General features: G+C 47.2%; 2 protein-coding genes across 7 annotated transcripts in view; one reads left to right on the plus strand and one right to left on the minus strand.

The window, feature by feature from the left end:
- LOC137304543 (Kinetochore-associated protein DSN1 homolog) overlaps positions 1-8,977 on the minus strand; it is a 49,457-nt gene extending 40,480 nt beyond the window's left edge. Inside the window, exon 1 of the mRNA XM_067973185.1 lies at positions 8,898-8,977. Coding sequence (XP_067829286.1) covers positions 8,898-8,926 — 29 coding nt within the window. The 5' untranslated portion in view covers positions 8,927-8,977. The remainder of the gene's footprint in view (positions 1-8,897) is intronic.
- A 116-nt stretch (positions 8,978-9,093) lies between these two features.
- The window catches only part of mvb12a (multivesicular body subunit 12A), a 44,018-nt gene continuing 25,645 nt past the window's right edge, over positions 9,094-27,466 (plus strand). For 2 of the 6 annotated variants that reach the window (XM_067973186.1, XM_067973192.1), the window contains exon 1: positions 9,430-9,615. The gene's annotated coding sequence lies outside the window, so the exon portion shown is untranslated. The other 4 variants (XM_067973188.1, XM_067973187.1, XM_067973191.1 and 1 more) reach the window with 4 other exon arrangements.

Here is a 27,466-nt window from a genome sequence, read left to right on the forward strand (position 1 = left end):
CTGTGCCGGCCGAAAAAGAGCTATCCACCATAATCCCACTTTCCAGCACTTGGTCCATAGACCTGTAGGTTACGACACTTCAAATACACATCCAAGTGCTTTTTAAATGAGTTGAGGGTTCCTGCCTCTACCACCTTTTCAGGCAGTGAGTTCCAGACCCCCACCACCCTCTGGGTGAAAAAATTTCTCCTCAGCTGCCTTCTAATCCTTCTATTAATTACTGGTCACTAACCCTTCTGCTAAGGGAAATAGGTCCTCCCTATCCACTCTATCTAGTCCCATCATCATTTTATATACCTCAATTAAATCTTCCCTCAGCTTCGTCTGTTCCAAAGAAAACAACCCCTATCCAATCTTTCCTCATAGCTAAAATCCTCCAGCACTGGCAACATCCTCATAAATTTCCTCTGTACCCTCTCTAGTGCAATCACATCTTTCCTGTAATTTGGTGACCAGAACTGCACGCAGTACTCAAGCTGTGGCCTAACCAATGTTTTATACATCTAGCATAACCTCCCTGCTCTTATATTCTATGCCTCGGCTAATAAAGGAAAGTATCCCATATGCCTTTTTAACCACCTTATCTACCTGTCCTGCTACCTTCAGGGATCTGTGGACATGCACTCCAAGGTCCCTTTGTTCCTCTACACCTCTCAGTAGCCTCCCATTTATTGTCTACTCCTTTGCCTTGTTTGCTCTCCCCAAATGCATTACCTCACACTTCTCCAGATTAAACTCCATTTGCCATTTTTCTGCCCATCTGACCAGTCCATTGATATCTTCCTGCAGTCTACAGCTATCCTCTTCACTATCAACCACATGGCCAATTTTTGTATCATCTGCAAATTTATTGATCAAGCCCCCCACATTCAAGTCCAAATCATTAATATGTACCACAAAAAGCAAGGGACCTAGTACTGAGCCTTGCAGGACCCTACTGGAAACAGCCTTCCAGTTGCAAAAACACCCGTCAACCATTACCCTTTGCTTCCTGCCACTGTGCCAATTTTGGATCCAACTAGCTACATTCCCTTGGATCTGATGGGCTTTTACTTTTTTGACTAGACTACCATGTAGGACCTTTTCAAAAGCTTTGCTTAAAATCCATGAATACTTCATCAAAGGCCCCTCCTTGTTACCTGCTCAAAAAATTCAATTGTCAGACAGACACGACCTTCCCTTAACAAATCAATGCTGACTGTCCTTGATTAATCTGTACTTTTCTAAATGACGATTTATGCTGTCCCTCAGAATCGATTCCAATAATTTGCGACCACCGAGGTTAGACTGACTGGCCTATAATTACTCGGTCTATCTCTTTCTCCCTTTTTAAACATGGTACAACGTTAGCAGTCCTCCAATCCTCCGGCACCACACCTATAGCCAGGGAGGATTGGAAAATTATGGTCAGCGCCTCCGTTATTTCCTCCCTTGCTTCTTTTAGCAGCCCGGGCCTGGTGATTTACCTACTTTCAAAGATGCTAAACCCCTTAATAGTTCCTCTCTCACAATGTTTATCCCATCCAATATTTCATACTCCTCCTCCTTAACTACTGTTCTAATGAAGCACAACGGAAGCTCGAGGAACAGCACCTCATCTTTCGTTTAAGCAGTTTACAACTGTCCGGACTCAACATTGATTTCAATAACTTCAAACCATAACCACTGATCCCATTTCATTTTTTGTTGGACTGCAGCTACTGGTTATGGTTCTCCTGTTGCCATTTACAACTCTTTTAGACCGATCTTTTGTTTCTTAACCTGTCCCATTACCACCCTCCTTACCTTGCACCATCATCCCTTTTGTCATTTAATCACTCTTGCCCTCTACCCTATCACAGACCTTCCTTTTTGTTCTTTCCTCCCCTCCTTTCCCTGGCACCGTACTTGCTTAAAAACTTTTAACATCTTCCAGCTCTGACTGAAGGTCTTCGACCTGAAGCATTAACTCTGCTGCTTTCTCCACAGATGCTGCCTCACTTGCTGAGCTTTTACAGCACTTTCTGTTTTTATTTCCGATTTCCAGCATCCGCAGTAATTTACTTTTGAGTTAATATTTCAGGTCGATTACCTTTAGTCAGAACTGGAAGAAGTTAAAGATTTAACAGTTTTTAAGCAAGTACAGAGCCAGGCAAAGGTGGGGGGGGCACGGAGGGAGGGGAGGGGAGGAAAGAAAGAAAGAACAAAAGGGAAGGTCTATCGGGGGAAGGGCAGGAGTAATTAAATGACAAAAGGGATGATGGTGCAAGGCAAGGAGGGTGATAATGGGAAGTAAAGGATGGGTCTAGTGCAGCTGTAAATGACAACATCAGAACCACCTGCTGTCCGAAAAAATTGAAATCAATGTTGAGTCCGGAAGGTTGTAAAATGCCTAATCGAAAGATGAGGTGCTATTCCTTGAGCTTCCATAATAAATGACAGGTTTAATAGCAATATTTAATTTATTTTTCAAAGTTTGTCTACAGAATGCATTCAAAAAACTAACCACACTGAGACAGCATAAAGTATTTGCAAAGCTGCATCATTACATCTAATTCACCATGTGCAGAGATTCATAGTTCAGGCTTGCTGATATAAACAGAGCAGTGCAGCACTATCAGGTCAAACGACATTAAGTGTATTATATCAGTGTTCACAGAGCCACTCCAATAAATTCAGCAGGTTTTTAAAAAGGAATTTTTGAAAAATATTAAATTCAGTAACACTTGAGGCTAAATTCTCAGATGCCACCTACTAAAATAGTTAAGAGTTGAAGCATTCTAGAACGGTTCCAGTGGGTTGGAAGGGAGTAAATGTAACCACGCTATTTAAGAAAGGAGGGAGAGAGAAAACAGGGAACTACTACAGGCCAGTTAGCCTGACATCAGTAGCCGGGAAAATGCTGGAATCTATTATTAAGGACGATTAGGCAGAGTCAACACAGTTTTATGAAAAGGAAATCGTGTTTGATAAATCAACTGGAGTTCTTTTCAGAATGTAACTAGCAAGCTATATAAAGGGGAACCAGCGGATGTAGCATATTTGGATTTTCAAATTTGATAAGATGTCACACAAAAGGTTGTTACACAAGACAAGGGCTCATTGCATTGGGGTTAATATATTAGGATGGATAGAGGATTGGTTAACGGACAGAAAACAGAGAGTAGGAATAAACGGGTCATTCTCAGGTTGGCAGGCTGTAACTAGTGGGGTGCCGCAAGGATCAGTGCTGGGGCCTCAGTTATTTACAATCTATATTAATGACTTAGATGAAGGGACTGAATGTAATGTATCCAAGTTTGCTGATGATACAAAGCTAGGTAGCTGTGAGGAGGACAAAGAGTCAGCAAAAGGATATAGACAGGTTAAGTGAGGCGGCAGATGGAGTATAATGTGGGGAAATGTGAGATTATTCACTTTGGCAGGAAGAATAGAAAAACAGAATATTTTATAAATGGTGAGAAACTATTAAATGTTGGTGTTCAGAGGGATTTGGGTGTCCTTGTACACGAAACACAGAAAGATTCTGTAGATTCAGGAACTGTCCCTCTGGATTTGAAAATTGCACATGTCACTCTGCTTTTTAAGAAGGGAGAGAGAGGGAAACTGGGGAATTATAGACCAGTTAGCCTAACATCTGTTGTGGGGAAAATGCTGGAGTCTATAATTAAGGATAGGGTGACTGAACACCTCGAGAATTTTCAGTTAATCAGAGAGAGCCAGCATGGATATGTGAAAGGTAGGTCGTGCCTGACAAACCTGATTGAATTTTTTGAAGAGATGACTAAAGTAGTGGACAGGGGAATGTCAATGGATGTTATTTATATGGACTTCCAGGAGGCATTTAATAAGGTCCCACAAAAGAGACTGTTAGCTAAGATAGAAGCCCATGGAATCGAGGGAAAAGTACGGACTTGGTTAGGAAGTTGGCTGAGCGAAAGGCGACAGCAAGTAGGGATAATGGGTAGGTACTCACATTGGCAGGATGTGACTAGTGGAGTCCCGCAGGGATCTGACTTGGGGCCTCAATTATTCACAATATTTATTAACGACTTAGATGAAGGCATAGAAAGTCTCATATCTAAGTTTGCCGATGACACAAAGATTGGTAACAATTTTACAACACCAAGTTATAGTCCAACAAATTTATTTTTAATTCCACAAGCTTTTGCAGGCTTCCTCCTTCGTCAGGTGACGAAGGAGGAAGCCTCCGAAAGCTTGTGGAATTAAAAATAAATTTGTTGGACTATAACTTGGTGTTGTAAAATTGTTTACAATTGTCAACCCCAGTCCATCACCGGCATCTCCACAACAAAGATTGGTGGCATTGTAAGCAGTGTAGATGAAAACATAAAATTACAAAGCGATATTGATAGATTAGGTGAATGGGCAAAACTGTGGCAAATGGAATTCAATGTAGACAAATGTGAGGTCATCCACTTTGGATCAAAAAAGGATAGAACAGGGTACTTTCTAAATGGTAAAAAGTTAAAAACAGTGGATGTCCAAAGGGACCTAGGGGTTCAGGTACATAGATCATTGAAGTGTCATGAACAGGTGCAGAAAATAATCAATAAGGCTAATGGAATGCTGGCCTTTATATCTAGAGGACTGGAGGACAAGGGGGCAGAAGTTATGCTGCAGTTATACAAAATCCTGGTTAGACCGCACCTGGAGTACTGTGAGCAGTTCTGGGCACCGCACCTTCGGAAGGACATATTGGCCTTGGAGGGAGTGCAGTGTAGGTTTACTAGAATGATACCCGGACTTCAAGGGTTAAGTTACAAGGAGAGATTACACAAATTGGGGTTGTATTCTCTGGAGTTTCGAAGGTTAAGGGGTGATCTGATCGAAGTTTATAAGATATTAAGGGGAACGGATAGGGTGGATAGAGAGAAACTATTTCCGCTGGTTGGGGATTTTAGGAGTAGGGGGCACAGTCTAAAAATTAGAGCCAGACCTTTCAGGAGCGAGATTAGAAAACATTTCTACACACAAAGGGTGGTAGAAGTTTGGAACTCTCTTCTGCAAATGGCAATTGATACTAGCTCAATTGCTAAATTTAAATCTGAGATAGATAGCTTTTTGGCAACTAAAGGTATTAAGGGATATGGGCCAAAGGCAGGTATATGGAGTTAGATCACAGATCAGCCATGATCTTATCAAATGGCGGAGCGGGCACGAGGGGCTGAATGGCCTACTCCTGTTCCTATAACATGCAGGTACAGCAAGCAATTAGGAAGGCAAATGGTAAATTGGCCTTTATTGCAAGGGGATTGGAGTACAAGAGTAAGGAAGTCTTGCTGCAATTGTACAGGGTTTTGGTGAGACCACACAGTTTTGGTCTCTTACCTAAGGAAGGATATACTTGCCTTAGAGGCAGTATAACAAAGGTTCACTAGGTTGATTCCTGGGATGAGAGGGTTGTCCAATGAGGAGAGATTGAGTAGAATGGGCCTATATCTCCGGAGTTTAGAAGAATGAGAGGTGATCTCATTGAAAAATAAGATTCCGAGAGGGCTTGACAAGGTCGATGCTGAGAGGCTGTTTCCCTGACTGGAAAGTCTAGAGCTAGGGTACATAGTCTTAGGATAAGGGGTCGGACATTTAGGACTGAAATGAGGAGGAATTTATTCACTCAGATGGTCATGAATCTTTGGCACGCTCCATCCCAGAGGGTTGTGGATTCTCAGTCATTGCGTATGTTCAAGACTGAGATCTATAGATTTTTGGACTCTAAGGGAATCAAGCAGAAAAGTGAAGTTGAGGGCGAAGATCAGCCATGATCTTCTTGAATGGCTGAGCAGGCTCGAGGGGCCGTATGGCCTACTCCTGCTCCTATTTCTTATGTTCTTATCTAAGCAAAATCCACAGCAACAGGGAATATTCTAGCTCCAACTGTCACATAGAATTTTATCCATTTGAGACTTGAGATGAAAGACTAGAGGGAATTATTTTATCAGTATTCCTGACAGCCTGCAGATTCAGACAGTTCATCTACTCCCCAAGTCAGTATTATGTCCTTCCTGGAAAATATTACTATCACAATACTGGCATACAGGAGACTGGAGTAAAACATTAGCTTTATTTGCTTACAAAACAGTGACGGCATTTCAAAAGTAAATCATTGGCTGTGAAGTGCTTTGGGACGCCTTGGTTTATTTAACTGGGCTGCCAAAGAATTTCTAAAATGTACACTAGATGTCAAAATATTGTTTAATAAAATAGAAGCCCAGTTTTCCCACTTACTTCCTTGTCTTATCATTCATTACCGATGAATTTTCATCAGCAGCAAAAGGAGAATAATAGTTCAGGACTAAAGCCACGATAACATCCCCTACACCATCCTCATCCTACCCCATATGTTTGAGAAAACACAACAACCCTGCACATGACATGAAAAAATTTTCATTTATATAGCACTTTTCAAATCCTCAGGAGGTTCCAAAACATTTTGCAGCCACTGAAGCACTTTTGAAGTGCAGCCACTGTTGTTATGTAGAGAAACACATCAGCCAATTTGGGCAAAGCAAGATCCCACCAACAGATATAAATGATCAGTTGGTGATCATTAAGGGAGGAATGTTCACCAGGTCACTGGGATCTTTTACGTCCCCCCGAAAGTGGGAGAACCTTCACCACACGGACTGCAGCGGTTCAAGAAGGTGGCTCACCACCACCTTCTCAAAGGCAACTAGGGATGGGCAATAAATGCTGGCCTTGCCAGTTATGCCTTCATCCCATGAACAAATTAAAAAAAAGAGCAGATGGGGTCTCAATTTAACATCTCATCTGAAAGAAAAACAGTCCAGCACTCCCTCAGTACTGTCAGCCTGGATTATGTGCTCAAGAAAAGAAATGATGTGGAGATGCCGGTGATAGACTGGGGTGGACAAATGCAAGGAATCTTACAACACCAGGTTATAGTCTAACAATTTTATTTTAAAATCACAAGCTTTCGGTGATTATCTCCTTCGTCAGGTGAGTGAGTGAGTGAAAGGTTCTCAAATCGCATATCTTATATTAGGCTGGGACACGCTCACACCAATCAAAGGTGTCGTTGGTGTTCAGACAGGTTAGCCATGGAAAACAGTTCTGAACACACAATGGGTCAGATTACAAAGCCAGAGAGAGAAAGAGACCCGAAAGGCAGAGAGAGAGAGAGAGAGAGAATGTCCAGTTGTATTAAAAAGATAACTTTTTTTCCCCCTGCTGGTGGGGTTACTTGTAGCGTGACATGAACCCAAGATCCCGGTTGAGGCCGTCCTCATGGGTGCGGAACTTGGCTATCAATTTCTGCTCGACGATTTTGCGTTGTCGTGTGTCTCGAAGGCCGCCTTGGAGAACGCTTACCCGAAGATCGGTGGCTGAATGTCCTTGACTGCTAAAGTGTTCCCTGGCTGGGAGGGAACCCTCCTGTCTGGCGATTGTTGCGCGGTGTCCGTTCATCCGTTGTCGCAGTGTCTGCGTGGTCTCGCCAATGTACCATGCTCCGGGGCATCCTTTCCTGCAACGTATGAGGTAGACAACGCTGGCCGAGTCACAGGAGTATGAACCATGTACCTGGTGGGTGGTGTCCTTTCGTGTGATGGTGGTATCTGTGTCGATGATCTGACATGTCTTGCAGAGATTGCCATGGCAGGGTTGTGTGGTGTCGTGGACGCTGTTCAGGAGAACAGCGACACAGATACCACCATCACACGAGAGGACACCACCCACCAGGTACATGGTTCATACTCCTGTGACTCGGCCAACGTTGTCTACCTCATACGTTGCAGGAAAGGATGCCCCAGAGCATGGTACATTGGTGAGACCATGAAGACACTGCGACAACGGATGAACGGACACCGCGCAACAATCGCCAGACAGGAGGGTTCCCTCCCAGTTGGGGAACACTTTAGCAGTCAAGGACATTCAGTCACCGATCTTCGGGTAAGCGTACTCCAAGGCGGCCTTCGAGACACACGACAACGCAAAATCGTCGAGCAGAAATTGATAGCCAAGTTCCGCACCCATGAGGACGGCCTCAACCGGGATCTTGGGTTCATGGCACGCTACACGTAACCCCACCAGCAGGGAAAAAAAAGTTATCTGTTTTTAATACAACTGGACATTCTCTCTCTCTCTCTGCCTTTCGGGTCTCTTTCTCTCTCTGGCTTTGTAATCTGACCCATTGTGTATTCAGAACTGTTTTCCATGGCTAACCTGTCTGAACACCAACGACACCTTTGATTGGTGTGAGCGTGTCCCAGCCTAATATAAGATATGCGATTTGAGAACCTTTCACTCACTCACTCACCTGACGAAGGAGATAATCTCCGAAAGCTTGTGATTTTAAAATAAAATTGTTGGACTATAACCTGGTGTTGTAAGATTCCTTACACAAGAAAAGAAAGACCTTGCATTTGTGTAGTGCCTTTCAGGACATCGGAAAACACTTCATAGCCAATGAAGTACTTTTGAAGTGTAGTCACTGTTGTAATGTCGGAAACGTGGCATCCAATTTGCACATAGCAAGATCCCACAAACAGCAATGAGATAATAATCTGTTTTAGGTGTTGGCTGAGAGATAAATATTGTCCAGGAAAACGGAGAGAACTCCCCCTGCTCTTCTTCCAAAAATGCCACGGGATCGTATACATCCACCCGAGAGCGCAGATGGGCCTCAGTTTAGTGTCAGCCTGGATTATGTGCTTAAGTCTCTCGAGCTGGGGACCTGAGGCATCAACTAACAACCCACATCCTTAACCGCCAGTTACCAGGACTATACCCTGGCTGCTCCGGGCCAGCGCAACGAAGGCCGTAGTTAGTAAGTAGCCTGCACTAGGAAATATCGGAATCCCTGACGAGTACCGCTGCCGCTCTATCACACCGCTCCCTATCCCGATGTGCCGCTCTGCCCGAAGCACTGCCTTTACCTTTTCTTGATACTCCCTTCGTCCGCCATTTTTTCCTTTCCCGCCAACGCTCAAAGCGCGCGACGAAGCACGGGCATTTGTTTCAGCGCTGCGCATGTGCGGCAGTCGCAAGGGCCGCCGGTGGTTGTAGTGCGCTGCCGCTGCGCGTGCGCAAATTGGCTTCAACGTCCGAGCAAAGCCTAACCGGGCTGTGTGGTCCGCTGTCACTGCGGCAAAGCCCTTTGGGAAATGTAGTTGGTCGCGCGGAGCCTCAGATGGGTGCTGTCGAACGAAAGCATTCGAACTGCGCGAGGCCGTTCCCTTCTAACCGTCAGTAACGGAACTCTTCTGGTCGATGAGGTAATTAGTGTTTAAAAAGGGGGGGGGGGAGAGAGAGAGAGAGAGAGAGAGGGGGTCGGGTTTCCGGAAACAGCCGAACAAACCCGAACAAGCCGACGAGACTCGCCGAGCGAAACAGGAGCCGGGAGAAAGTTCTGACCGCGTCGGCCGGGGGGGGGCCGTGGGATCGTCCAAGGGGCTTCTTCAGGTAAAAGACAACGTGGCTGCCGAGTGGGATTAGGGGAAAGGGAGGAACTGGCCTTCCTCTGCAGGCTGGTATATGGCGTGTTACTGAGGGAGTGAAGCGCACCTGCGGGGGAGGCAGCCGCCCCAGGTGAGTCTCTCGGGCTGGAGTTCCCACCTGAGTGACCAGGTTAACGCAGCCGCTGTGAGTTTTAAGGTAAATTCTCGGCGTTTAAAGCCCTTTACAAAAACAATTCTACTTTAATAACATGTTCAGTTTTTTGGGCAATCTTTATTTATTGGGATATTTTCTGTCTTAAGCTTTCTAAACCCTCTACATTGTTCTAACTTCCATTATAAGTCTTCAAAGTTGTCATTGGTAGTATTATAATTGAGGCAGTTCACCTGAGAATGTCCCATTGGAAATGCTTGTTGCCTGACACCGCAACAGGAAGACTTGGGTTCCAGCCCCATGGCTCTCTACACACCCAAGTTCCTGGGGCTTGGTCTTGTCCTTTTTGTCCGTCCGTGTGTGGGTGACATGGAAAATTGGCAAGCTAGGTCACCCCAGAATGCTCCTAATGACCAACTCGACAGTGGCAGTGATTGAAAGAAGCCGTGGTTTTAAACCCCTGAATTGAGAGTGTGTCGAGGGAAATGTTGTTCCAGGAAGTGTCTGGTCTAATTTAGGCAGTTTGTAGATAGTGACATGAGCAACAGGTAATATATAATGTAACGAGTCACTGGAGTGTTGCAGAGTATGTGGAAATATATAAATGGGGGATGGGGGGGGGTGGATATATCAAGAAATGGCAGATGTGTTAATCTTTTAGAGCAGAAACGAAGACTGTCAACTTGAATCTATGATTTGTACTGTGGGGGCTGGAACATATGTAGAGGTTAGTAACCACATATGTATTAAGCAAACTCAAACTATCTCATGTCGATAGATCATCTGAATGACATTCATCCTAGTATCTTTTGAAGAAAGTGATAGGCAAGTAGGCACGGCTCTGTTTATAATTGTAGGAAATATATGGAAACTTGATCGGTTGGAATGTGCTACCAAAAGGAGTAGTAGAGGTGAATAGCATAGGTGCATTTAAGGGGAAGCTAGATAAATACATGAGGGAGAAAGGAATAGAAGATTATGCTGATAGGGTGGGAGGAGGCTTGTGTGGCACATAAATACCCAGCACAGACCAGTTGGGCCGAATGGCTTGTTTCTGTGCTGTAATTTCTATGTAACCGCAGCAGAGTATAGTAAACGTGGACTTGATTTTTTTTTTTAAAAGTTGTACGGTAAGGATCTGACAGTGTAAACTCAAAAACATCTTGTAACACACTGTCAGTGCACACCTAAAGAGTGTAGGAGTCAGTATGCATTTAGAAGTATTGGTCCTATTCAATCTAGAATTCTTTGAGGATGTAACTAAATTGGCAGTTGAGGATTATAGTTTGCTTGGATTTTCAGGAGGTATTTGATTAAGTTTCACACAAAGCTTTTAAAGTAAGATTTAGACTTGTGCAATTCTGCTATTTAGTCCTTACAAAATATTGATACCCTCTTGGGTCTTTCCAATTGCCTCCTGTCTTCTCACAAATTTCTGGAATACCTATATTTTCACTCGCATATACTTTTTAATTCAAGAAGTTTGTTTGTAATGCTCATTCTGTTAAAGATTTAAGCTGAATTTACATTTTCCTTTTCACTATCTTTTTGTCAGGATTGCATTTCTTTGTCCTGAACAATAGTATCTCTTCCTATTTCTTAATCAGCACAGAACTTTGTTCATCTATAGTCACTGAAGCACTATATTCACCCTTCTGCTGCAAAAAATAAGGAAGGGCAGGTGACAGAAGTGTTAGTGAGGGATCACTTTGGGACCAGTGATCATAATTCCATTAGTTTTAAGATAGCTATGGAGAAGGATAGGTCTGGCCCAAAAGTTAAAATTCTAAATTGGGGAAAGGCCAATTTTGATGGTATTAGACAGGAACTTTCAGAAGTTGATTGGGAGAGTCTGTTGGCAGGCAAAGGGACGTCTGGTAAGTGGGAGGCTTTCAAAAGTGTGTTAACCAGGGTTCAGGGTAAGCACATTCCTTATAAAGTGAAGGGCAAGGCTGGTAGAAGTAGGGAACCTTGGATGACTCGGGAGATTGAGGCCCTAGTCAAAAAGAAGAAGGAGGCATATGACATGCATAGGCAGCTGGGATCAAGTGGATCCCTTGAAGAGTATAGAGATTGCCGGAGTAGAGTTAAGAGAGAAATCAGGAGGGCAGAAAGGGGACATGAGATTGCTTTGGCAGATAAGGCAAAGGAGAAGCCAAAGAGCTTCTACAAATACATAAAGGGTAAAAGAGTAACTAGGGAGAGAGTAGGGCCTCTTAAGGATCAACAAGGTCATCTATGTGCGGAACCACAAGAGATGGGTGAGATCCTGAATGAATATTTCACATCGGTATTTACGGTTGAGAAAGGCATGGATGTTAGGGAACTTGGGGAAATAAATAGTGATGTCTTGAGGAGTGTACATATTACAGAGAGGGAGGTGCTGGAAGTCTTAACGCGTATCAAGGTAGATAAATCTCCGGGACCTGATGAAATGTATCCCAGGACGTTATGGGAGGTTAGGGAGGAAATTGCGGGTCCCCTAGCAGAGATATTTGAATCATCCACCGCTACAGGTGAGGTGCCTGAAGATTGGAGGGTAGCAAATGTTGTGCCTTTGTTTAAGAAGGGCGGCAGGGAAAAGCCTGGGAACTACAGACCGGTGAGCCTGACATCAGTAGTGGGTAAGTTGTTAGAGGGTATTCTGAGGGACAGGATCTACAGGCATTTGGAGAGGCAGGGACTGATTAGGAACAGTCAGCATGGTTTTGTGAGAGGAAAATCATGTCTCACAAATTTGATTGAGTTTTTTGAAGGGGTAACCAAGAAGATAGATGAGGGCTGTGCAGTAGACGTGGTCTACATGGACTTCAGCAAAGCCTTTGACAAGGTACCGCATGGCAGGTTGTTACATAAGATTAAATCTCACGGGATCCAAGGTGAGGTAGCCAATTGGATACAAAATTGGCTTGACGACAGAAGACAGAGGGTGGTTGTAGAGGGTTGTTTTTCAAACTGGATGCCTGTGACCAGCGGTGTGCCTCAGGGATCGGTGCTGGGTCCGCTGTTATTTGTTATTTATATTAATGATTTGGATGAGAATTTAAGAGGCATGGTTAGTAAGTTTGCAGATGACACCAAGATTGGTGGCATTGTGGACAGTGAAGAAGGTTATCTAGGATTGCAACGGGATCTTGATAAATTGGGCCAGTGGGCCGATGAATGGCAGATGGAGTTTAATTTAGATAAATGTGAGGTGATGCATTTTGGTAGATCGAATCGGGCCAGGACCTACTCCGTTAATGGTAGGGCGTTGGGGAGAGTTATAGAACAAAGAGATCTAGGAGTACAGGTTCATAGCTCCTTGAAAGTGGAGTCACAGGTGGATAGGGTGGTGAAGAAGGCATTCGGCATGCTTGGTTTCATTGGTCAGAACATTGAATGCAGGAGTTGGGATGTCTTGTTGAAGTTGTACATGGCATTGGTGAGGCCACACTTGGAATACTGCACTAACATTTTTGTTCTCCCTGTGGTAATATGCAGTCTCTTTTTTTAAAAAAATACTTTATTCATAAAATTTGCAGCAATACATACAATACAGTTTTCATATCACATTCCAAACATACACAATACAGATTATACAATTTGCAGGTTACATCAAGTATAGTTCAATGAACACATTGTACATAATTACAGTACATGACACTCTAGGGTGCCTCATTGCATTACAGTCAAATTAGATTATTGATTACAGATTCATTACAGGTACATTACATCAATTTGAATTTTACATTCTACCCTGATTGCATCCCCTCGGTATTAATATGCAGCCTCTCCTTTCAGTATAAGTTCTTGGTACAAGCTCTTTGTACCTGAGGAAGTTGTCCAGTTACCTACTCTTAGTTCCCTTCCATACATGCTATTTAACTAATTGTTCATTGAAGCCCATTCTTTTTATGATTCGCCTCAAAGTATTGAGTCGGTATTGAGCTATTATTTAGAATGACTAAGTACTGTCGTGCATCTGAAGATAGTTTGATTGTAAGTCAAAAGAGGCTATTGTGTTTCAGGATTGAATGACAAGTGATTCTGGGAATTCAGGCCCTACCTTCAAAGAACTACACTGAAATTCTGTTAATTGGGAAAAAAAGATGATTGAGAGGGGATGTGATCCAGGTCTAAGATGTTGAGAGTCACAGATAATGTAGATGTATTTCTACTGTATAGTATAGAGCTACAGGACACATTTACAAAATGAGTAAGCCTCAAGTCAGACTAGGGATCGAGTAATTTCTTCCACTCCCACACGTAAATTAGTGGATATGTGGAACAGACCTTCACTTAGCTCTGTGTTAATTCATTCCTTTGACAAAAGCTGGATAAACATATGGTTAAGAACAGGATTGAAGGTTCTAAAGGTTAAGTGTAGATTGAGAGGGTCAAATACCACATGAAACCCTATTTTGCTAGACAGTGGGAACATTGTGGAAAGCAACAGGTTGGGTTTCATAGTATTGACTGTACAGTTGGTTCTTGTGAATTTTCTTTCAGTTCCCCTGACAGATCAATTCATATCCCTTTCCTTCAGATTTGAGCTGGGTAGAATGCATAATTGAACAAATTGTAAACTGTCCTTGGAAAGGTTGAATGGCCTTTTCATTTTCCATACTTATGTTTTTCCCTTTTTAAAAAAAAAATCTGACAAATTAGAAGTTGTGATTTTTTTTTTTCACTTTAATGAGAAGAATGGTGCCTCTTTTAGTCTTGAAAGGCAGCGACCTGAGACAGTTCTTTATAGAAGGATACAAGATAGGAAATGGCTTAGGTAGAGTTAATTGGGAGCATTATTTAAAGGTTTGCCAGGATATCAGAACAAGTGGGCTTAGATTAAAACTAGTGAAACAGTTGTCAGGAAGACTTTTGTCACATCAAGAATGATCAGCACTTGGAATGCATTTTCAGGTAGGGTAGCGGAAGCAAAAAACCTTGGACTCATTCAAGAGATGTGTTGGGCAGGGTGGGAAGAATATTCGGTGGAGTAGAATGGATTCTGTGTTGAGGAGCAAAGATGGCCTCCCACCTCTTTATCTATCTTGTGATCTTCAGGCCAGTCAGTCAGTGGTATTTCTCAAAAAGGAGCAGGATTTGCACATTTTGTAATTATTACCCATTTTATTGCATCATTGGTGTCATCTAGTGGCACAGGAAAGTTTCACGATCTTGAAACTTATTGACCATATCCTCTGATCGCTACAGTGTTTGACCTTCTTAAATCCACAGTGTACACTCTCTGACCAGGTAGTTGCTACTTGAGTCTTGGTAATATTCATCCCTGGTTTCAAATCTCTGGAGTGAATCGAATTGGCTGAAGACTGGCATCTGTGATGGTGTGGACCTCATAAGGAGGCCGAGAAGGATCATCCGCTTGGCACATCTGGGAAGATGGCTGCGAATGCTTCATCCTTGTCTTTTGCACTCGTGTGCTGGGCTCTGCCATCCTTGAGTATGGCGATGTTTGTGGAGCCTCCATTTCCCGTTAGTTGTTTAAGTGTCCACCACCATTCACGACCGGATGTGGCAGGACTGCAGAGCTTTGTCCGTTGGTTGTGGGATCGCTCAGCTCTGTCTATAGCATGCTGCTTCCACTGTTTAGCATCGCATGTAGCCCTGTGTTGTAGCTTCACTAGGTTGGCACCTCATTTTTAGGTGTGCCTGGTGCTGCTCCTGACATGCTCTTCTACACTCATTGAACCAGGATTGGTCATCTGGCTTGATGTCATTTCCTGGGTGGGAATTGCCCAATGTGTGTAACTGTCTGGTGATGCTCAGTGTTGGGTAATCAGACCCAGGCAAGGACGTATGTGAAAGAACTGCATTTATTTAGAGCCTTTCATATCCTTGGGATATTCCTAAGCGCTTTACAAGTAATGAATTACTTTTGAAATGAAGTCTGTTATCTAGACAAATCCAGCAGCCAATTTGCACAAAGCAAAATCCCGCACTCAGCAAAGGAATGACCAGTTAAACTGATTGTGCTGGTGTTGGGTGATAAATGCTATCCAGGAAATCAAGAGAATTCCCTGCTCTTAATCAAATTGTGGATCTTTTATGTTCATTTGAGTCCTTGGTTCCCACTTGGACACCAGTTGGGCTCCAAGTAAACACCAAGGACTTGCTATTTTCCTTGTTGATGTTTCAGTGTGCATAAAGAAAATTGCATATTTTTTAAAATCTTAAGCAAATCCTTTCTGTCACTTGTAACTAAAGGCATGTGTCCAGAGGGAACAGTACCAGAGAGAGAGACTAGAAGAATGTAGAGCTGCAGCCGGAACTCAGAACAGAGAGCAGGAAAGAGAGAAGGGTTGCAGAATTATTCTCAAATTCTGCTTTTGAGTTGCCCAACTGGCAGCTATGAAAAACCAGAAAATAAGTGACCGAGCTTTGTCCTGCGCCAAAGTACTTAAGTGAGCTGCCGATAAAGCATATCGGGTCACCTGTTCTCTTTCCTGTAGTGTATCAGACCTGATAATTGGCTTTAAATGCCTGGTGACCGCGCTGCTCCGTAACCAGAGGAGGAGGCAAATGAAGGGGAGAAAGTGATGGTGAGTATTGAAGGCTTCACAGCTGACCTAATCCTTTCCAACAAAGCAAGTTGGCTGGCAATTAGGAGCAGAGCCTCTGGCAGATTCCCCCCCCCCCCCCCCCCATCTCTCTCTCTTCCCCCCCCCCCCCCCCCCATCTCTCTCTCTTCCCCCCCCCCCCCATCTCTCTCTCTTCCCCCCCCCCCCCATCTCTCTCTCTTCCCCCCCGCCCCCCCCATCTCTCTCTCTTCCCCCCCCCCCCCCCCATCTCTCTCTCTTCCCCCCCCCCCCCCCCCATCTCTCTCTCTTCCCCCCCCCCCCCATCTCTCTCTCTTCCCCCCCCCCCCATCTCTCTCTCTTCCCCCCCCCCATCTCTCTCTCTTCCCCCCCCCCCATCTCTCTCTCTTCCCCCCCCCCCATCTCTCTCTCTTCCCCCCCCCCCCATCTCTCTCTCTTCCCCCCCCCCCCCATCTCTCTCTCTTCCCCCCCCCCCATCTCTCTCTCTTCCCCCCCCCCCCCATCTCTTCCCCCCCCCCCCCCATCTCTTCCCCCCCCCCCCCATCTCTTCCCCCCCCCCCCATCTCTTCCCCCCCCCCATCTCTTCCCCCCCCCCATCTCTTCCCCCCCCCCCCATCTCTTCCCCCCCCCCCCATCTCTTCCCCCCCCCCCCCATCTCTTCCCCCCCCCCCCCCCCACCATCTCTCCCCCCATCTCCCCCCCCCACCCATCTCTCCCCCCATCTCCCCCCCCCCCCCATCTCTCCCCCCATCTCCCCCCCCCCCCCCCATCTCTCCCCCATCTCCCCCCCCCCCCCATCTCTCTTCCCCCCCCCCCCCATCTCTCTTCCCCCCCCCCCCCATCTCTCTTCCCCCCCCCCCCCCATCTCTCTTCCCCCCCCCCCCCATCTCTCTTCCCCCCCCCCCCCCCATCTCTCTTCCCCCCCCCCCCCCATCTCTCTTCCCCCCCCCCCCCCATCTATCCCCCCCCCCCCCCATCTCACTTCCCCCCCCCCCCCATCTCTCTTCCCCCCCCCCCCCCATCTCTCTTCCCCCCCCCCCCCCCATCTCTCTTCCCCCCCCCCCCCCCCATCTCTCTTCCCCCCCCCCCCCCCATCACTCTTCCCCCCCCCCCCCCCATCTCTCTTCCCCCCCCCCCCCCCCCCATCTCTCTTCCCCCCCCCCCCCCCCCCCACTCTCTTCCCCCCCCCCCCCCCCCCATCACTCTTCCCCCCCCCCCCCCCATCACACTTCCCCCCCCCCCCCCCATCTCACTCCCCCCCCCCCCCCCCCCATCTCTCTTCCCCCCCCCCCCCCCCATCTCACTTCCCCCCCCCCCCCCCCATCTCTCATCCCCCCCCCCCCCCCCCACTCTCTTCCCCCCCCCCCACTCTCTTCCCCCCCCCCCATCACACTTCCCCCCCCCCCCATCTCTCTTCCCCCCCCCCCCATCACTCTTCCCCCCCCCCCCCATCTCTCTTCCCCCCCCCCCCATCTCTCTTCCCCCCCCCCCATCTCTCTTCCCCCCCCCCCCATCTCTCTTCCCCCCCCCCCCCCCATCTCTCTTCCCCCCCCCCCCCCCATCTCTCTTCCCTCTTCCCCCCCCCCCCCCCCCCCATCTCTCTTCCCCCCCCCCCATCTCTCTTCCCCCCCCCCCCCATCTCTCTTCCCCCCCCCCCCATCTCTCTTCCCCCCCCCCCCATCTCTCTTCCCCCCCCCCCCCATCTCTCTTCCCCCCCCCCCCATCTCTCTTCCCCCCCCCCCCCCCATCTCTCTTCCCCCCCCCCCCCATCTCTCTTCCCCCCCCCCCCCCATCTCTCTTCCCCCCCCCCCCCCCCCATCTCTCTTCCCCCCCCCCCCCCCCCCATCTCTCTTCCCCCCCCCCCCCCCCCCCATCTCTCTTCCCCCCCCCCCCCCCCATCTCTCTTCCCCCCCCCCCCCCCAATCTCTCTTCCCCCCCCCCCCCCCCATCTCTCTTCCCCCCCCCCCCCCATCTCTCTTCCCCCCCCCCCCCCCATCTCTCTTCCCCCCCCCCCCCCCATCTCTCTTCCCCCCCCCCCCCCCCCCCCCCATCTCTCTTCCCCCCCCCCCCCATCTCTCTTCCCCCCCCCCCCATCTCTCTTCCCCCCCCCCCCATCTCTCTTCCCCCCCCCCCCCATCTCTCTTCCCCCCCCCCCATCTCTCTTCCCCCCCCCCCCCCCCATCTCTCTTCCCCCCCCCCCCCCATCTCTCTTCCCCCCCCCCCCCCCATCTCTCTTCCCCCCCCCCCCCATCTCTCTTCCCCCCCCCCCCCATCTCTCTTCCCCCCCCCCCCATCTCTCTTCCCCCCCCCCCCCATCTCTCTTCCCCCCCCCCATCTCTCTTCCCCCCCCCCCCCCATCTCTCTTCCCCCCCCCCCCCCCCATCTCTCTTCCCCCCCCCCCCCCCATCTCTCTTCCCCCCCCCCCCCCATCTCTCTTCCCCCCCATCTCTCTTCCCCCCCATCTCTCTTCCCCCCCATCTCTCTTCCCCCCCATCTCTCTTCCCCCCCATCTCTCTTCCCCCCCATCTCTCTTCCCCCCCATCTCTCTTCCCCCCCATCTCTCTTCCCCCCCATCTCTCTTCCCCCCCATCTCTCTTCCCCCCCATCTCTCTTCCCCCCCATCTCTCTTCCCCCCCATCTCTCTTCCCCCCCATCTCTCTTCCCCCCCCCATCTCTCTTCCCCCCCCCCCTTCTCTCTTCCCCCCCCCCCCCTTCTCTCTTCCCCCCCCCCCCCCTTCTCTCTTCCCCCCCCCCCCTTCTCTCTTCCCCCCCCCCCCCATCTCTCTTCCCCCCCCCCCCCCATCTCTCTTCCCCCCCCCCCCCCCCATCTCTCTTCCCCCCCCCCCCCCCCCCCCATCTCTCTTCCCCCCCCCCCCCCCCCCATCTCTCTTCCCCCCCCCCCCCCCCCATCTCTCTTCCCCCCCCCCCCCCCATCTCTCTTCCCCCCCCCCCCCCCATCTCTCTTCCCCCCCCCCCATCTCTCTTCCCCCCCCCCCCCATCTCTCTTCCCCCCCCCCCCCATCTCTCTTCCCCCCCCCCCCCATCTCTCTTCCCCCCCCCCATCTCTCTTCCCCCCCCCCCCCCCATCTCTCTTCCCCCCCCCCCCCCATCTCTCTTCCCCCCCCCCCCCCATCTCTCTTCCCCCCCATCTCTCTTCCCCCCCATCTCTCTTCCCCCCCATCTCTCTTCCCCCCCATCTCTCTTCCCCCCCATCTCTCTTCCCCCCCATCTCTCTTCCCCCCCATCTCTCTTCCCCCCCATCTCTCTTCCCCCCCATCTCTCTTCCCCCCCATCTCTCTTCCCCCCCATCTCTCTTCCCCCCCCCCATCTCTCTTCCCCCCCCCCTTCTCTCTTCCCCCCCCCCCCCTTCTCTCTTCCCCCCCCCCCCCTTCTCTCTTCCCCCCCCCCCTTCTCTCTTCCCCCCCCCCCCCCTTCTCTCTTCCCCCCCCCCCCTTCTCTCTTCCCCCCCCCCCCCCTTCTCTCTTCCCCCCCCCCCCCCTTCTCTCTTCCCCCCCCCCCCCCCTTCTCTCTTCCCCCCCCCCCCCCCCTTCTCTCTTCCCCCCCCCCCCCCCTTCTCTCTTCCCCCCCCCCCCCCCCTTCTCTCTTCCCCCCCCCCCCCCCCTTCTCTCTTCCCCCCCCCCCCCCCCTTCTCTCTTCCCCCCCCCCCCTTCTCTCTTCCCCCCCCCCCCTTCTCTCTTCCCCCCCCCCCCCCTTCTCTCTTCCCCCCCCCCCCTTCTCTCTTCCCCCCCCCCCCCCTTCTCTCTTCCCCCCCCCCCCCTTCTCTCTTCCCCCCCCCCCCCCCCTTCTCTCTTCCCCCCCCCCCCTCTCTCTTCCCCCCCCCCCCTTCTCTCTCCCCCCCGCAGCTGTTTAGGGTGTGGAGCCTAGTGGGCTCAGAGCTCGGATTGATCCTGGAACCTTCCCAGATATATGACTGGTCATCGTGACTGGACATTGCATTTGCCAATTGAATCTGAGATGTGCCTTTTTCCATAGTGCAGTTAGTCTGTGTGTGTGAAGTATGCAGCTGTTCCACAGCAATGACTTCATTGCAGGTGGTAATACACTGCTGACTGGTTTTGTTACAGAGGGAGTTTTGTCATGAGTGATGAGCACAGCCTGTATCAAGCCAGTAACCCATTGAGAGGCCGTGATGACTAATAAACCAATAGATTGAGCTCAGGTGGCATGTCAACATTACCTCAACTGTGAGATGCTTCACTGCCTTAGAAACCACAGCCTGCTGCTGTTCGGTGTAAAATGTACACACTCAACATTGCCATTTCTGTTTACATTTTTCTGATTGATGGCTCAAAATGTGATCAAAATCCCGATTTGTGGCCTGAAATGTTCTGGTAGCTCATGATTGCTACAGCGATGATACTGGGATTTATTTCACTGCGTGTTAGAGGGAATCACATAGCATATGTAACATGAGAGGCGAGGAGGGATTAGCTGCATTATTCGTCATTTAATGTCAGGGTTCAGGTGACTTCGCTCTTGTTCACGTACATCATTTGAACCTGCAGCTTAGTTTGCAGAATGCTCAAGACATTTTCAGTTGCCTCCGAGGCTTTCCTGTAGTCTGTGATACAGATTACTAAAACTATTTACTGTACTTTCATAAACAGACAGCTATTTAACATAACTCTCTTTATTCAGTTCTGTAAAGCCAGGGTGTCCAAGCTTTTGTCTTATTGGGTTGCATCAGTACATATCATGGAGTAGGGTCACATATAAAATTTAAATCAGTATTAATTGCTGATGCTAACCAACCTAAGTGTTCTCAGGATTTAGCCAGCATTGGGGCAATAGCACTAAAAACACCCCTTTCCAAACTTCTAGGTCCGCAAAATTCAAACAGGAGAAATTGAAGAGCAAATAGGACTGAGTTCTGTAGGCTTCGAAGGCAGGATTGCTAGGGCTTGGGGGCTGTGATTTGATATCCCTTGCTGTAAAGGGACTTTCAGTTAATGAATGTGGTAATCTTCTATGTTAATGAATAGTTATAGTAAGCAGAATACCGTAGGCTTCTTCCAATTAAAAGAAAGTCTATCCTTTATTAAAAGTAGTTTCAAGAAACGGTACAATCAAACATAGATATGCTTTCTTTAATTCCAGCCTGCCTCTGGATACAGTCCAATAGAGACAGCTATCGGTATTGTACACCACTGGCAGCCAAAGCATGGTTCCTTTATGCTACCCCTTGCACACACTCTGGACACGTCCACCGAAAGCCACCTACAAAGACTGAGTGTCTCTGTCTGTCATTCAAACGCCACATAAGGACACCTGGCTCTGATGTGGCCATTTCCCCACAAAGATTGTTGTCTTTGTTCACTCGGACCATGTGTGACATTTCTCCCATCAAAGCTTGATCTCTCACAGATTACTGTGTCCTGTCTAGAGTGAAGTGTGACTTCCCTGTACTTGATTCATCTTTGTTTACTAGACTGGCTGTCTTTGTTTGTCGTTCATCAAGTAGCAAGTTCAAAGCTAATTATCTTATGTATATTTTTCCAAGGCTTGATTATATGCAGATCACTGTGTCTTTGACCACTTCCCTTTAACTTGATGGCTCTGATTTGTCTTTCACCAAGTAATGCTTAATCATGCTTAACAAATCTACTGGAGTTTTGAGGTGTAATTAGTAGAATAGATAGGGGAGAACCAGTGGATGTGGTGTACTTGGATTTTCAGAAGGCTTTTGATAAGGTCCCACACAGGAGGTTAGTGTGCAAAATTAAAGCACATGGGATTGGGGCGAATATACTGGCATGGATTGAGAATCGGTTGACAGACAGGAAACAGAGAGTAGGAATAAACGGGTCTTTTTCCGGGTGGCAGGCAGTGACTAGTGGGGTACCGCAGGGATCGGTGCTTGGGCCCCAGCTATTCACAATATATATCAATGATTTGGATGAGGGAACTAAATGTAACATTTCCAAGTTTGCAGATGACACAAAGCTGGGGTGGAATGTGAGCTGTGAGGAGGATGCAAAGAGGCTCCAAGGTGATTTAGACAAGTTGGGTGAATTGGCAAGAACATGGCAGATGCAGTATAATGTGGATAAATGTGAGGTTATCCACTTTGGTTGTAAAAACAGAAAGGTAGATTATTATCTGAATGGTGATAGATTGGGAAAAGGGGAGGTTCAACGAGACCTGGGTGTCCTTGTACACCAGTTGCTGAAAGCGAACATTCAGGTGCAGCAAGCAGTTTGGAAGGCGAATGGTATGTTGGCCTTCATTGCAAGAGGATTTAAGTACAGGAGCAGGGATGTCTTCCTGCAGTTATACAGGGCCTTGGTGAGACCACGTCTGGAGTATTATGTGCAGTTTTGGTCTCCTTATCTGAGGAAGGATATCCTTGCCATGGAGGGAGTGCAACAAAGGTTTACCAGACTGATTCCTGGGATGGCAGGACTGATGTACAAGGAGAGATCGGGTCGACTAGGCCTATATTCACTCGAGTTTAGAAGAATGAGAGGCGATCTCATCGAGACATATAAAATTCTAACAGGACAAGATGCAGGGAGGGTGTTCCCAATGTCTGGGGAGTCCAGAACCAGGGGTCACAGTCTCAGGATACGGGGTATGCCATTTAGAACAGATGAGGAGAAATTTCTTCACTGAGGGTGCTGAACCTGTGGAATTCTCTACCACAGAAGGCAGTGGAGGCCAAGTCATTAGATGTATTCAAGAAGGAGATAGATATATTTCATAATGCTAAAGCGGTCAAGGGATATGGGGAAAAAGCAGGAACAGGGTACTGAGTTAGACGATCAGCCATGATCATTTTTGAATGGCGGAGCAGGGCCAAATGGCCTACTCTTGCTCCTATTTTCTATGTTTAATAAGTTCAAAAGCACCTAAAGTATTTTAACAATTAACAAGATTAGATGTGGTCTCAAGTGACACTATTGATATAGATTAATGATGTGGAGATGCCGGTGATGGACTGGGGTTGACAATTGTAAACAATTTTACAACACCAAGTTATAGCCCAACAATTTTATTTGAAATTCACAAGCTTTCGGAGGCTTACATTCACCTGAGGAAGGAGGTAGCCTCCGAAAGCTTGTGAATTTCAAATAAAATTGTTGGACTATAACTTGGTGTTGTAAAATTGTTTACAGATATAGATTAACACATAGATTGTCAATTGCTAGGCAAGGACATGTCTCAGGTGACGAAGGAGCAAAGCTCCGAAAGCTTGTGATTTCAAATAAAGCTGTTGGACTATAACCTGGTGTTGTACGACTCCTTACATTTTATTTTCTAGGTAGTGGCTGATCTGTATATTTCCTGGATTTTCTGTTGTTGAACTTCAGATCTCTGGCATTTACAAGTTTTCTTTTAGTCTCTACAATTAAATTATCTCTCTTCCTGTACTATGCAAGTTAAAGTGATTCACAGCAGATTTACCGTTGCTGACTGCAGTCCTGTCCTTGGAAGCACCAGAGGAAGATAATTGTGGTTCATGTGGTTTGTTCGTGCACTGCATGACAAAGTTTTGATCGGTGTTGTCTTGTGGTGTTTTAGCAATAAAATGTTGCACCAGATATTATTCTTAATGAAGACAAATAATTTGAATCTTTCCAAGGAAAATAGGGAAGTGGTTCTAGTCTCCCTTGCCCCCATGCTTTTTAAACAAATTTATAAAACTGCATTGTTTCCTGCTCCGTGTTCATGGTGTAGAGAGTTCCAGAGTTAATATTGACTGGCCTGCTGCTTTCAAATTCATATTTACAGGTGTTGCTCATTTCGGCATGATTGTGTCATTTGTTTTTGTGTTCAAAAGCAGCAGTGCAAATTTTGCCATCTGTGTAATGCATGTGGTGTTGATGGTACTTCCTTGTGCACGACTCTTCGAGCTACTTAGGAAGATAGGATCAGGCAATTCAGTCCATCGAGCCTGTTCCGCCAATCTGTTAGATCGTGGCTGATCTTTTACCTCAACTCCATTTACCCGCCTTTGATCCATAATCCCTTGATACTCCTACACAACAAAAATCTATCTATCTCGGTCTTGAACATTTCAGTTGTCCCAGCTTCCACAGCCATTTGGAGGAGTGATTTCCACTACCCTTTGTGTGAAAAAGTGCTTCCTGATTTCGCTAAATGGCCTAGCTCTAATTTCAAGATTGTGCCTCCTTGTTCTGGATTCCTCCACCAGAGGAAATAGCTTCTCTGTATCTACCCTATCAAATCCCTTTATCATTTTAAACACCTTGATTAGATCACCCCTTAACCTTCCAAACTTAAGGGAATACAAGCCAAGTTTCTGCAACCTATCCTTGTAATTTAACCTGTTAAGAATGTAAATTTTATAATACCATATTGCCTAAATGCCAAGAATGAATTCTTGATCACGGAGTCAAACACTTGCCGTTTTTATACCTTTCCAACGACATTATTTCACATGATTTTGATGAACTTTGCGCTAGTTTTCACCACCCATTTTCAAGCAATTCCTGGCGTTGTAAATATTTATCTCTCTCTTCCATGGTCCCAAGACTATCAGACTGGTGCTTAGGGTGAGCCCCTAATGTATTACTGTTCGTTACAGATAAATTAATCTCTAATTGTGAACCATGCGTGACCTTGCCCAGAGCAGGCTGCTCACGACCTCTTGCAGAAATTGTACTGTTAACCATTTGCAGAATTCCAGGCTTAGATTTTCAACCATAGAGGTTGAAAATGGAAACTTAATTAAATGAATTATTTTCACATGGATTCCTTTACTAACTCTTAATCTTGATCGCTTACAAATCTTTTAACCTGATATTCTGGTGAATCTGCGCTGTACCTACTTCAAGGCCAACATATCCTTCTTGAGATTTGGTGCCCAAAACTGAACGCAATACTACAAATTGGGCCTGACCAACGAGCTGTGCAACCGAAGCATAATTCCCTCACTTTTGTATTCCAAATCCCTTGAGATGAAGTCCAATATTCAATTAGTCTTTTTGATTGCTTTTTGTACCTGTGCACTTGCTTTTCGTGATTTGTGTAACTGAACACTCAAATCCCTTTGCTCATCCACTGCTCTTAGTCTCTCACCATTTAAGAAAATATTCCGATATTTGTCTTCCTCAGACTCAGAGTGGAAAACCTCGCACATCTCCACTGAACTCCTACTGTCATAGATTTTCCCACTCACTTCTCTATGTCCCTTTGTAACTTCCTGCTCCCATCCACACAACTTACTCTGCGTCCTAACTTAGTGTCATCTGTAGACTTGGATATACAACGCTACATTCCTTCGTCCAGATCGTCAATATATTTGGTGAAAAGCTGAGGCCCTAGTACAAGTCCTTGGGGAATACCACTTGTTACATTCTGCCAATCAGAGAACATTCCCCCTCCCCTGCTTTCCCCTTCCTCCATCTCTTTGAGCTAGTAGAGGACACTTCTCTTTCTCGGTACGCTCCTTTCTCTTCAGATAGTTGGGTACACTGTTCCCCTTCTTTCTGAACCCCATCTCTTCAGATAGTTGAGTACACAGCTCTTACATTTCCACATCGCCTTGTCTTACGGGCTAGTTGAAGGTGTCTAGGTGCAAACGCTTTTCACAATCAAAGAAAGGCTTTCAGCGTTATTTGAAATGAACAGGGGTGTTCTGGCTGACATTCATCACTCAACCAACATCACTTAGAATAAAGCAGATTATCTCATTGGTGCTGTGTTTCTGTATGTTACAACCATGACTACTTTCAAAAGTATTTCATTGGCTGTGGAGCACTTTAGAATGTGCTGAAGTAAAGTGCTATATAGATGCAAGTTTGTTCTTTCTTGAAAACCACAGAGCATGACTTCAAAATCACTGGTCCCATGTACTGGTTTTCTGTGTGTCAGCTTGGCTCACTTGGCAGAATGCTTGCCTCTGGGTCAGAATGTTGTGGGTTCAAGCCGCATGCCAAGACTTGGGAACGTAGGCTGATACTTCAGTGTAGTATTGACAAAGCACTGCATTGTCAGAGGTGTCATCTTTTGGATGAGACGCTAAACCAAGGCCTTGTCTAACTGTTCGAGTGGACATAAAACTTCCCACGGCAGCATTTGAATAAGAGCAGGGGATTTCTGATGTCCTGGACAACATTCATCCCACTACCAACATCACCAAAAGCAGATTAACTGTTGCTGTTAAAATAAGGACATAAGAAATAGGAGTAGGCCGTACGGCCCATCCGAGCCTGCTCCGCCATTCAATAAGATCATGGGTGATTATCTACCTCAACGCCACTTTCACGACCTATCCCCATATTCCTTGATTCCCGTAAGTGTCCAGATATCCATCGATCTCAGTCTTGAATATACTCAATGAGCATCCTCAGTCCTAAATGTCCGCCCCCTGATCCTGAGACTGTCCCCTAGTTCTAGACTCTCCTGGGGGTGGGGGGGAGGGAAACAACCCCTCAGCATCTACCCTGTCAAGCCCTCTTAGAATCTTGTGTTTCAATGAGATCACCTCTCATTCTTCTAAACCGCAAAGAGTATAGGCCCATTCTACTCAATCTTTCCTCATAGGACAACCCTCTCATCCCAGGAATCAATCTGGTGAACTTTTGTTACACTGCCTCTAAGGCAAATATATCCATCCTTAGGCAAGGAGACCAAAACTGTACACAGTACAGCACTGTTTGTGGGATCTTGCTGTACACAAATGGGCTACATGCTTGTCCACAAATCCAATGTAATATATTGACTGCAAAGCACTTTGGGATGCCCTGTTAATGGGAATCAGGGGAAAAACTCTCTGGTGGCTGGAATCATACCTAGCACAAAGGAAGATGGTAGTGGTTGTTGGAGGCCAATCATCTCAGCCCTAGGACATTGCTGCAGGAGTTCCTCAGGGTGGTGTCCTAGGCTTAACCATCTTCAGCTGCTTCATCAATGACTTCCCTCCATCATAAGGTCAGAAATGGAGATGTTTGCTGATGATTGCACAGTGTTCAGCTCCATTTGCAACCCCTCAGATAATGAAGCAGTCCGTGCCCACATGCAGCAAGACCTGGACAACATCCAGGCTTGGGCTGATAAGTGGCAAGTAACATTCGCGCCACACAAGTGCTAGGTAATGACCATCTCCAACAAGAGAGAGTCTAACCACCTCCCCTTGACATTTAACAGCATTACCATCGCCGAATCCCCCACCATCAACATCCTGGGGTCACCATTGACCAGAAACTTAACTGGACCAGCCACATAAATACTGTGGCCAAAAGAGCAGGTCAGAGGCTAGGTATTCTGTGGCGAGTGACTCACCTCCTGACTCCCCAAAGCCTTTCCACCATCTACAAGGCACAAGTCAGGAGTGTGATGGAATACTCTCCACTTGCCTGGATGAGTGCAGC

The sequence above is a fragment of the Heptranchias perlo genome, chromosome 37, assembly GCF_035084215.1.
Source record: "Heptranchias perlo isolate sHepPer1 chromosome 37, sHepPer1.hap1, whole genome shotgun sequence".
Taxonomy (NCBI): domain Eukaryota; kingdom Metazoa; phylum Chordata; class Chondrichthyes; order Hexanchiformes; family Hexanchidae; genus Heptranchias; species Heptranchias perlo.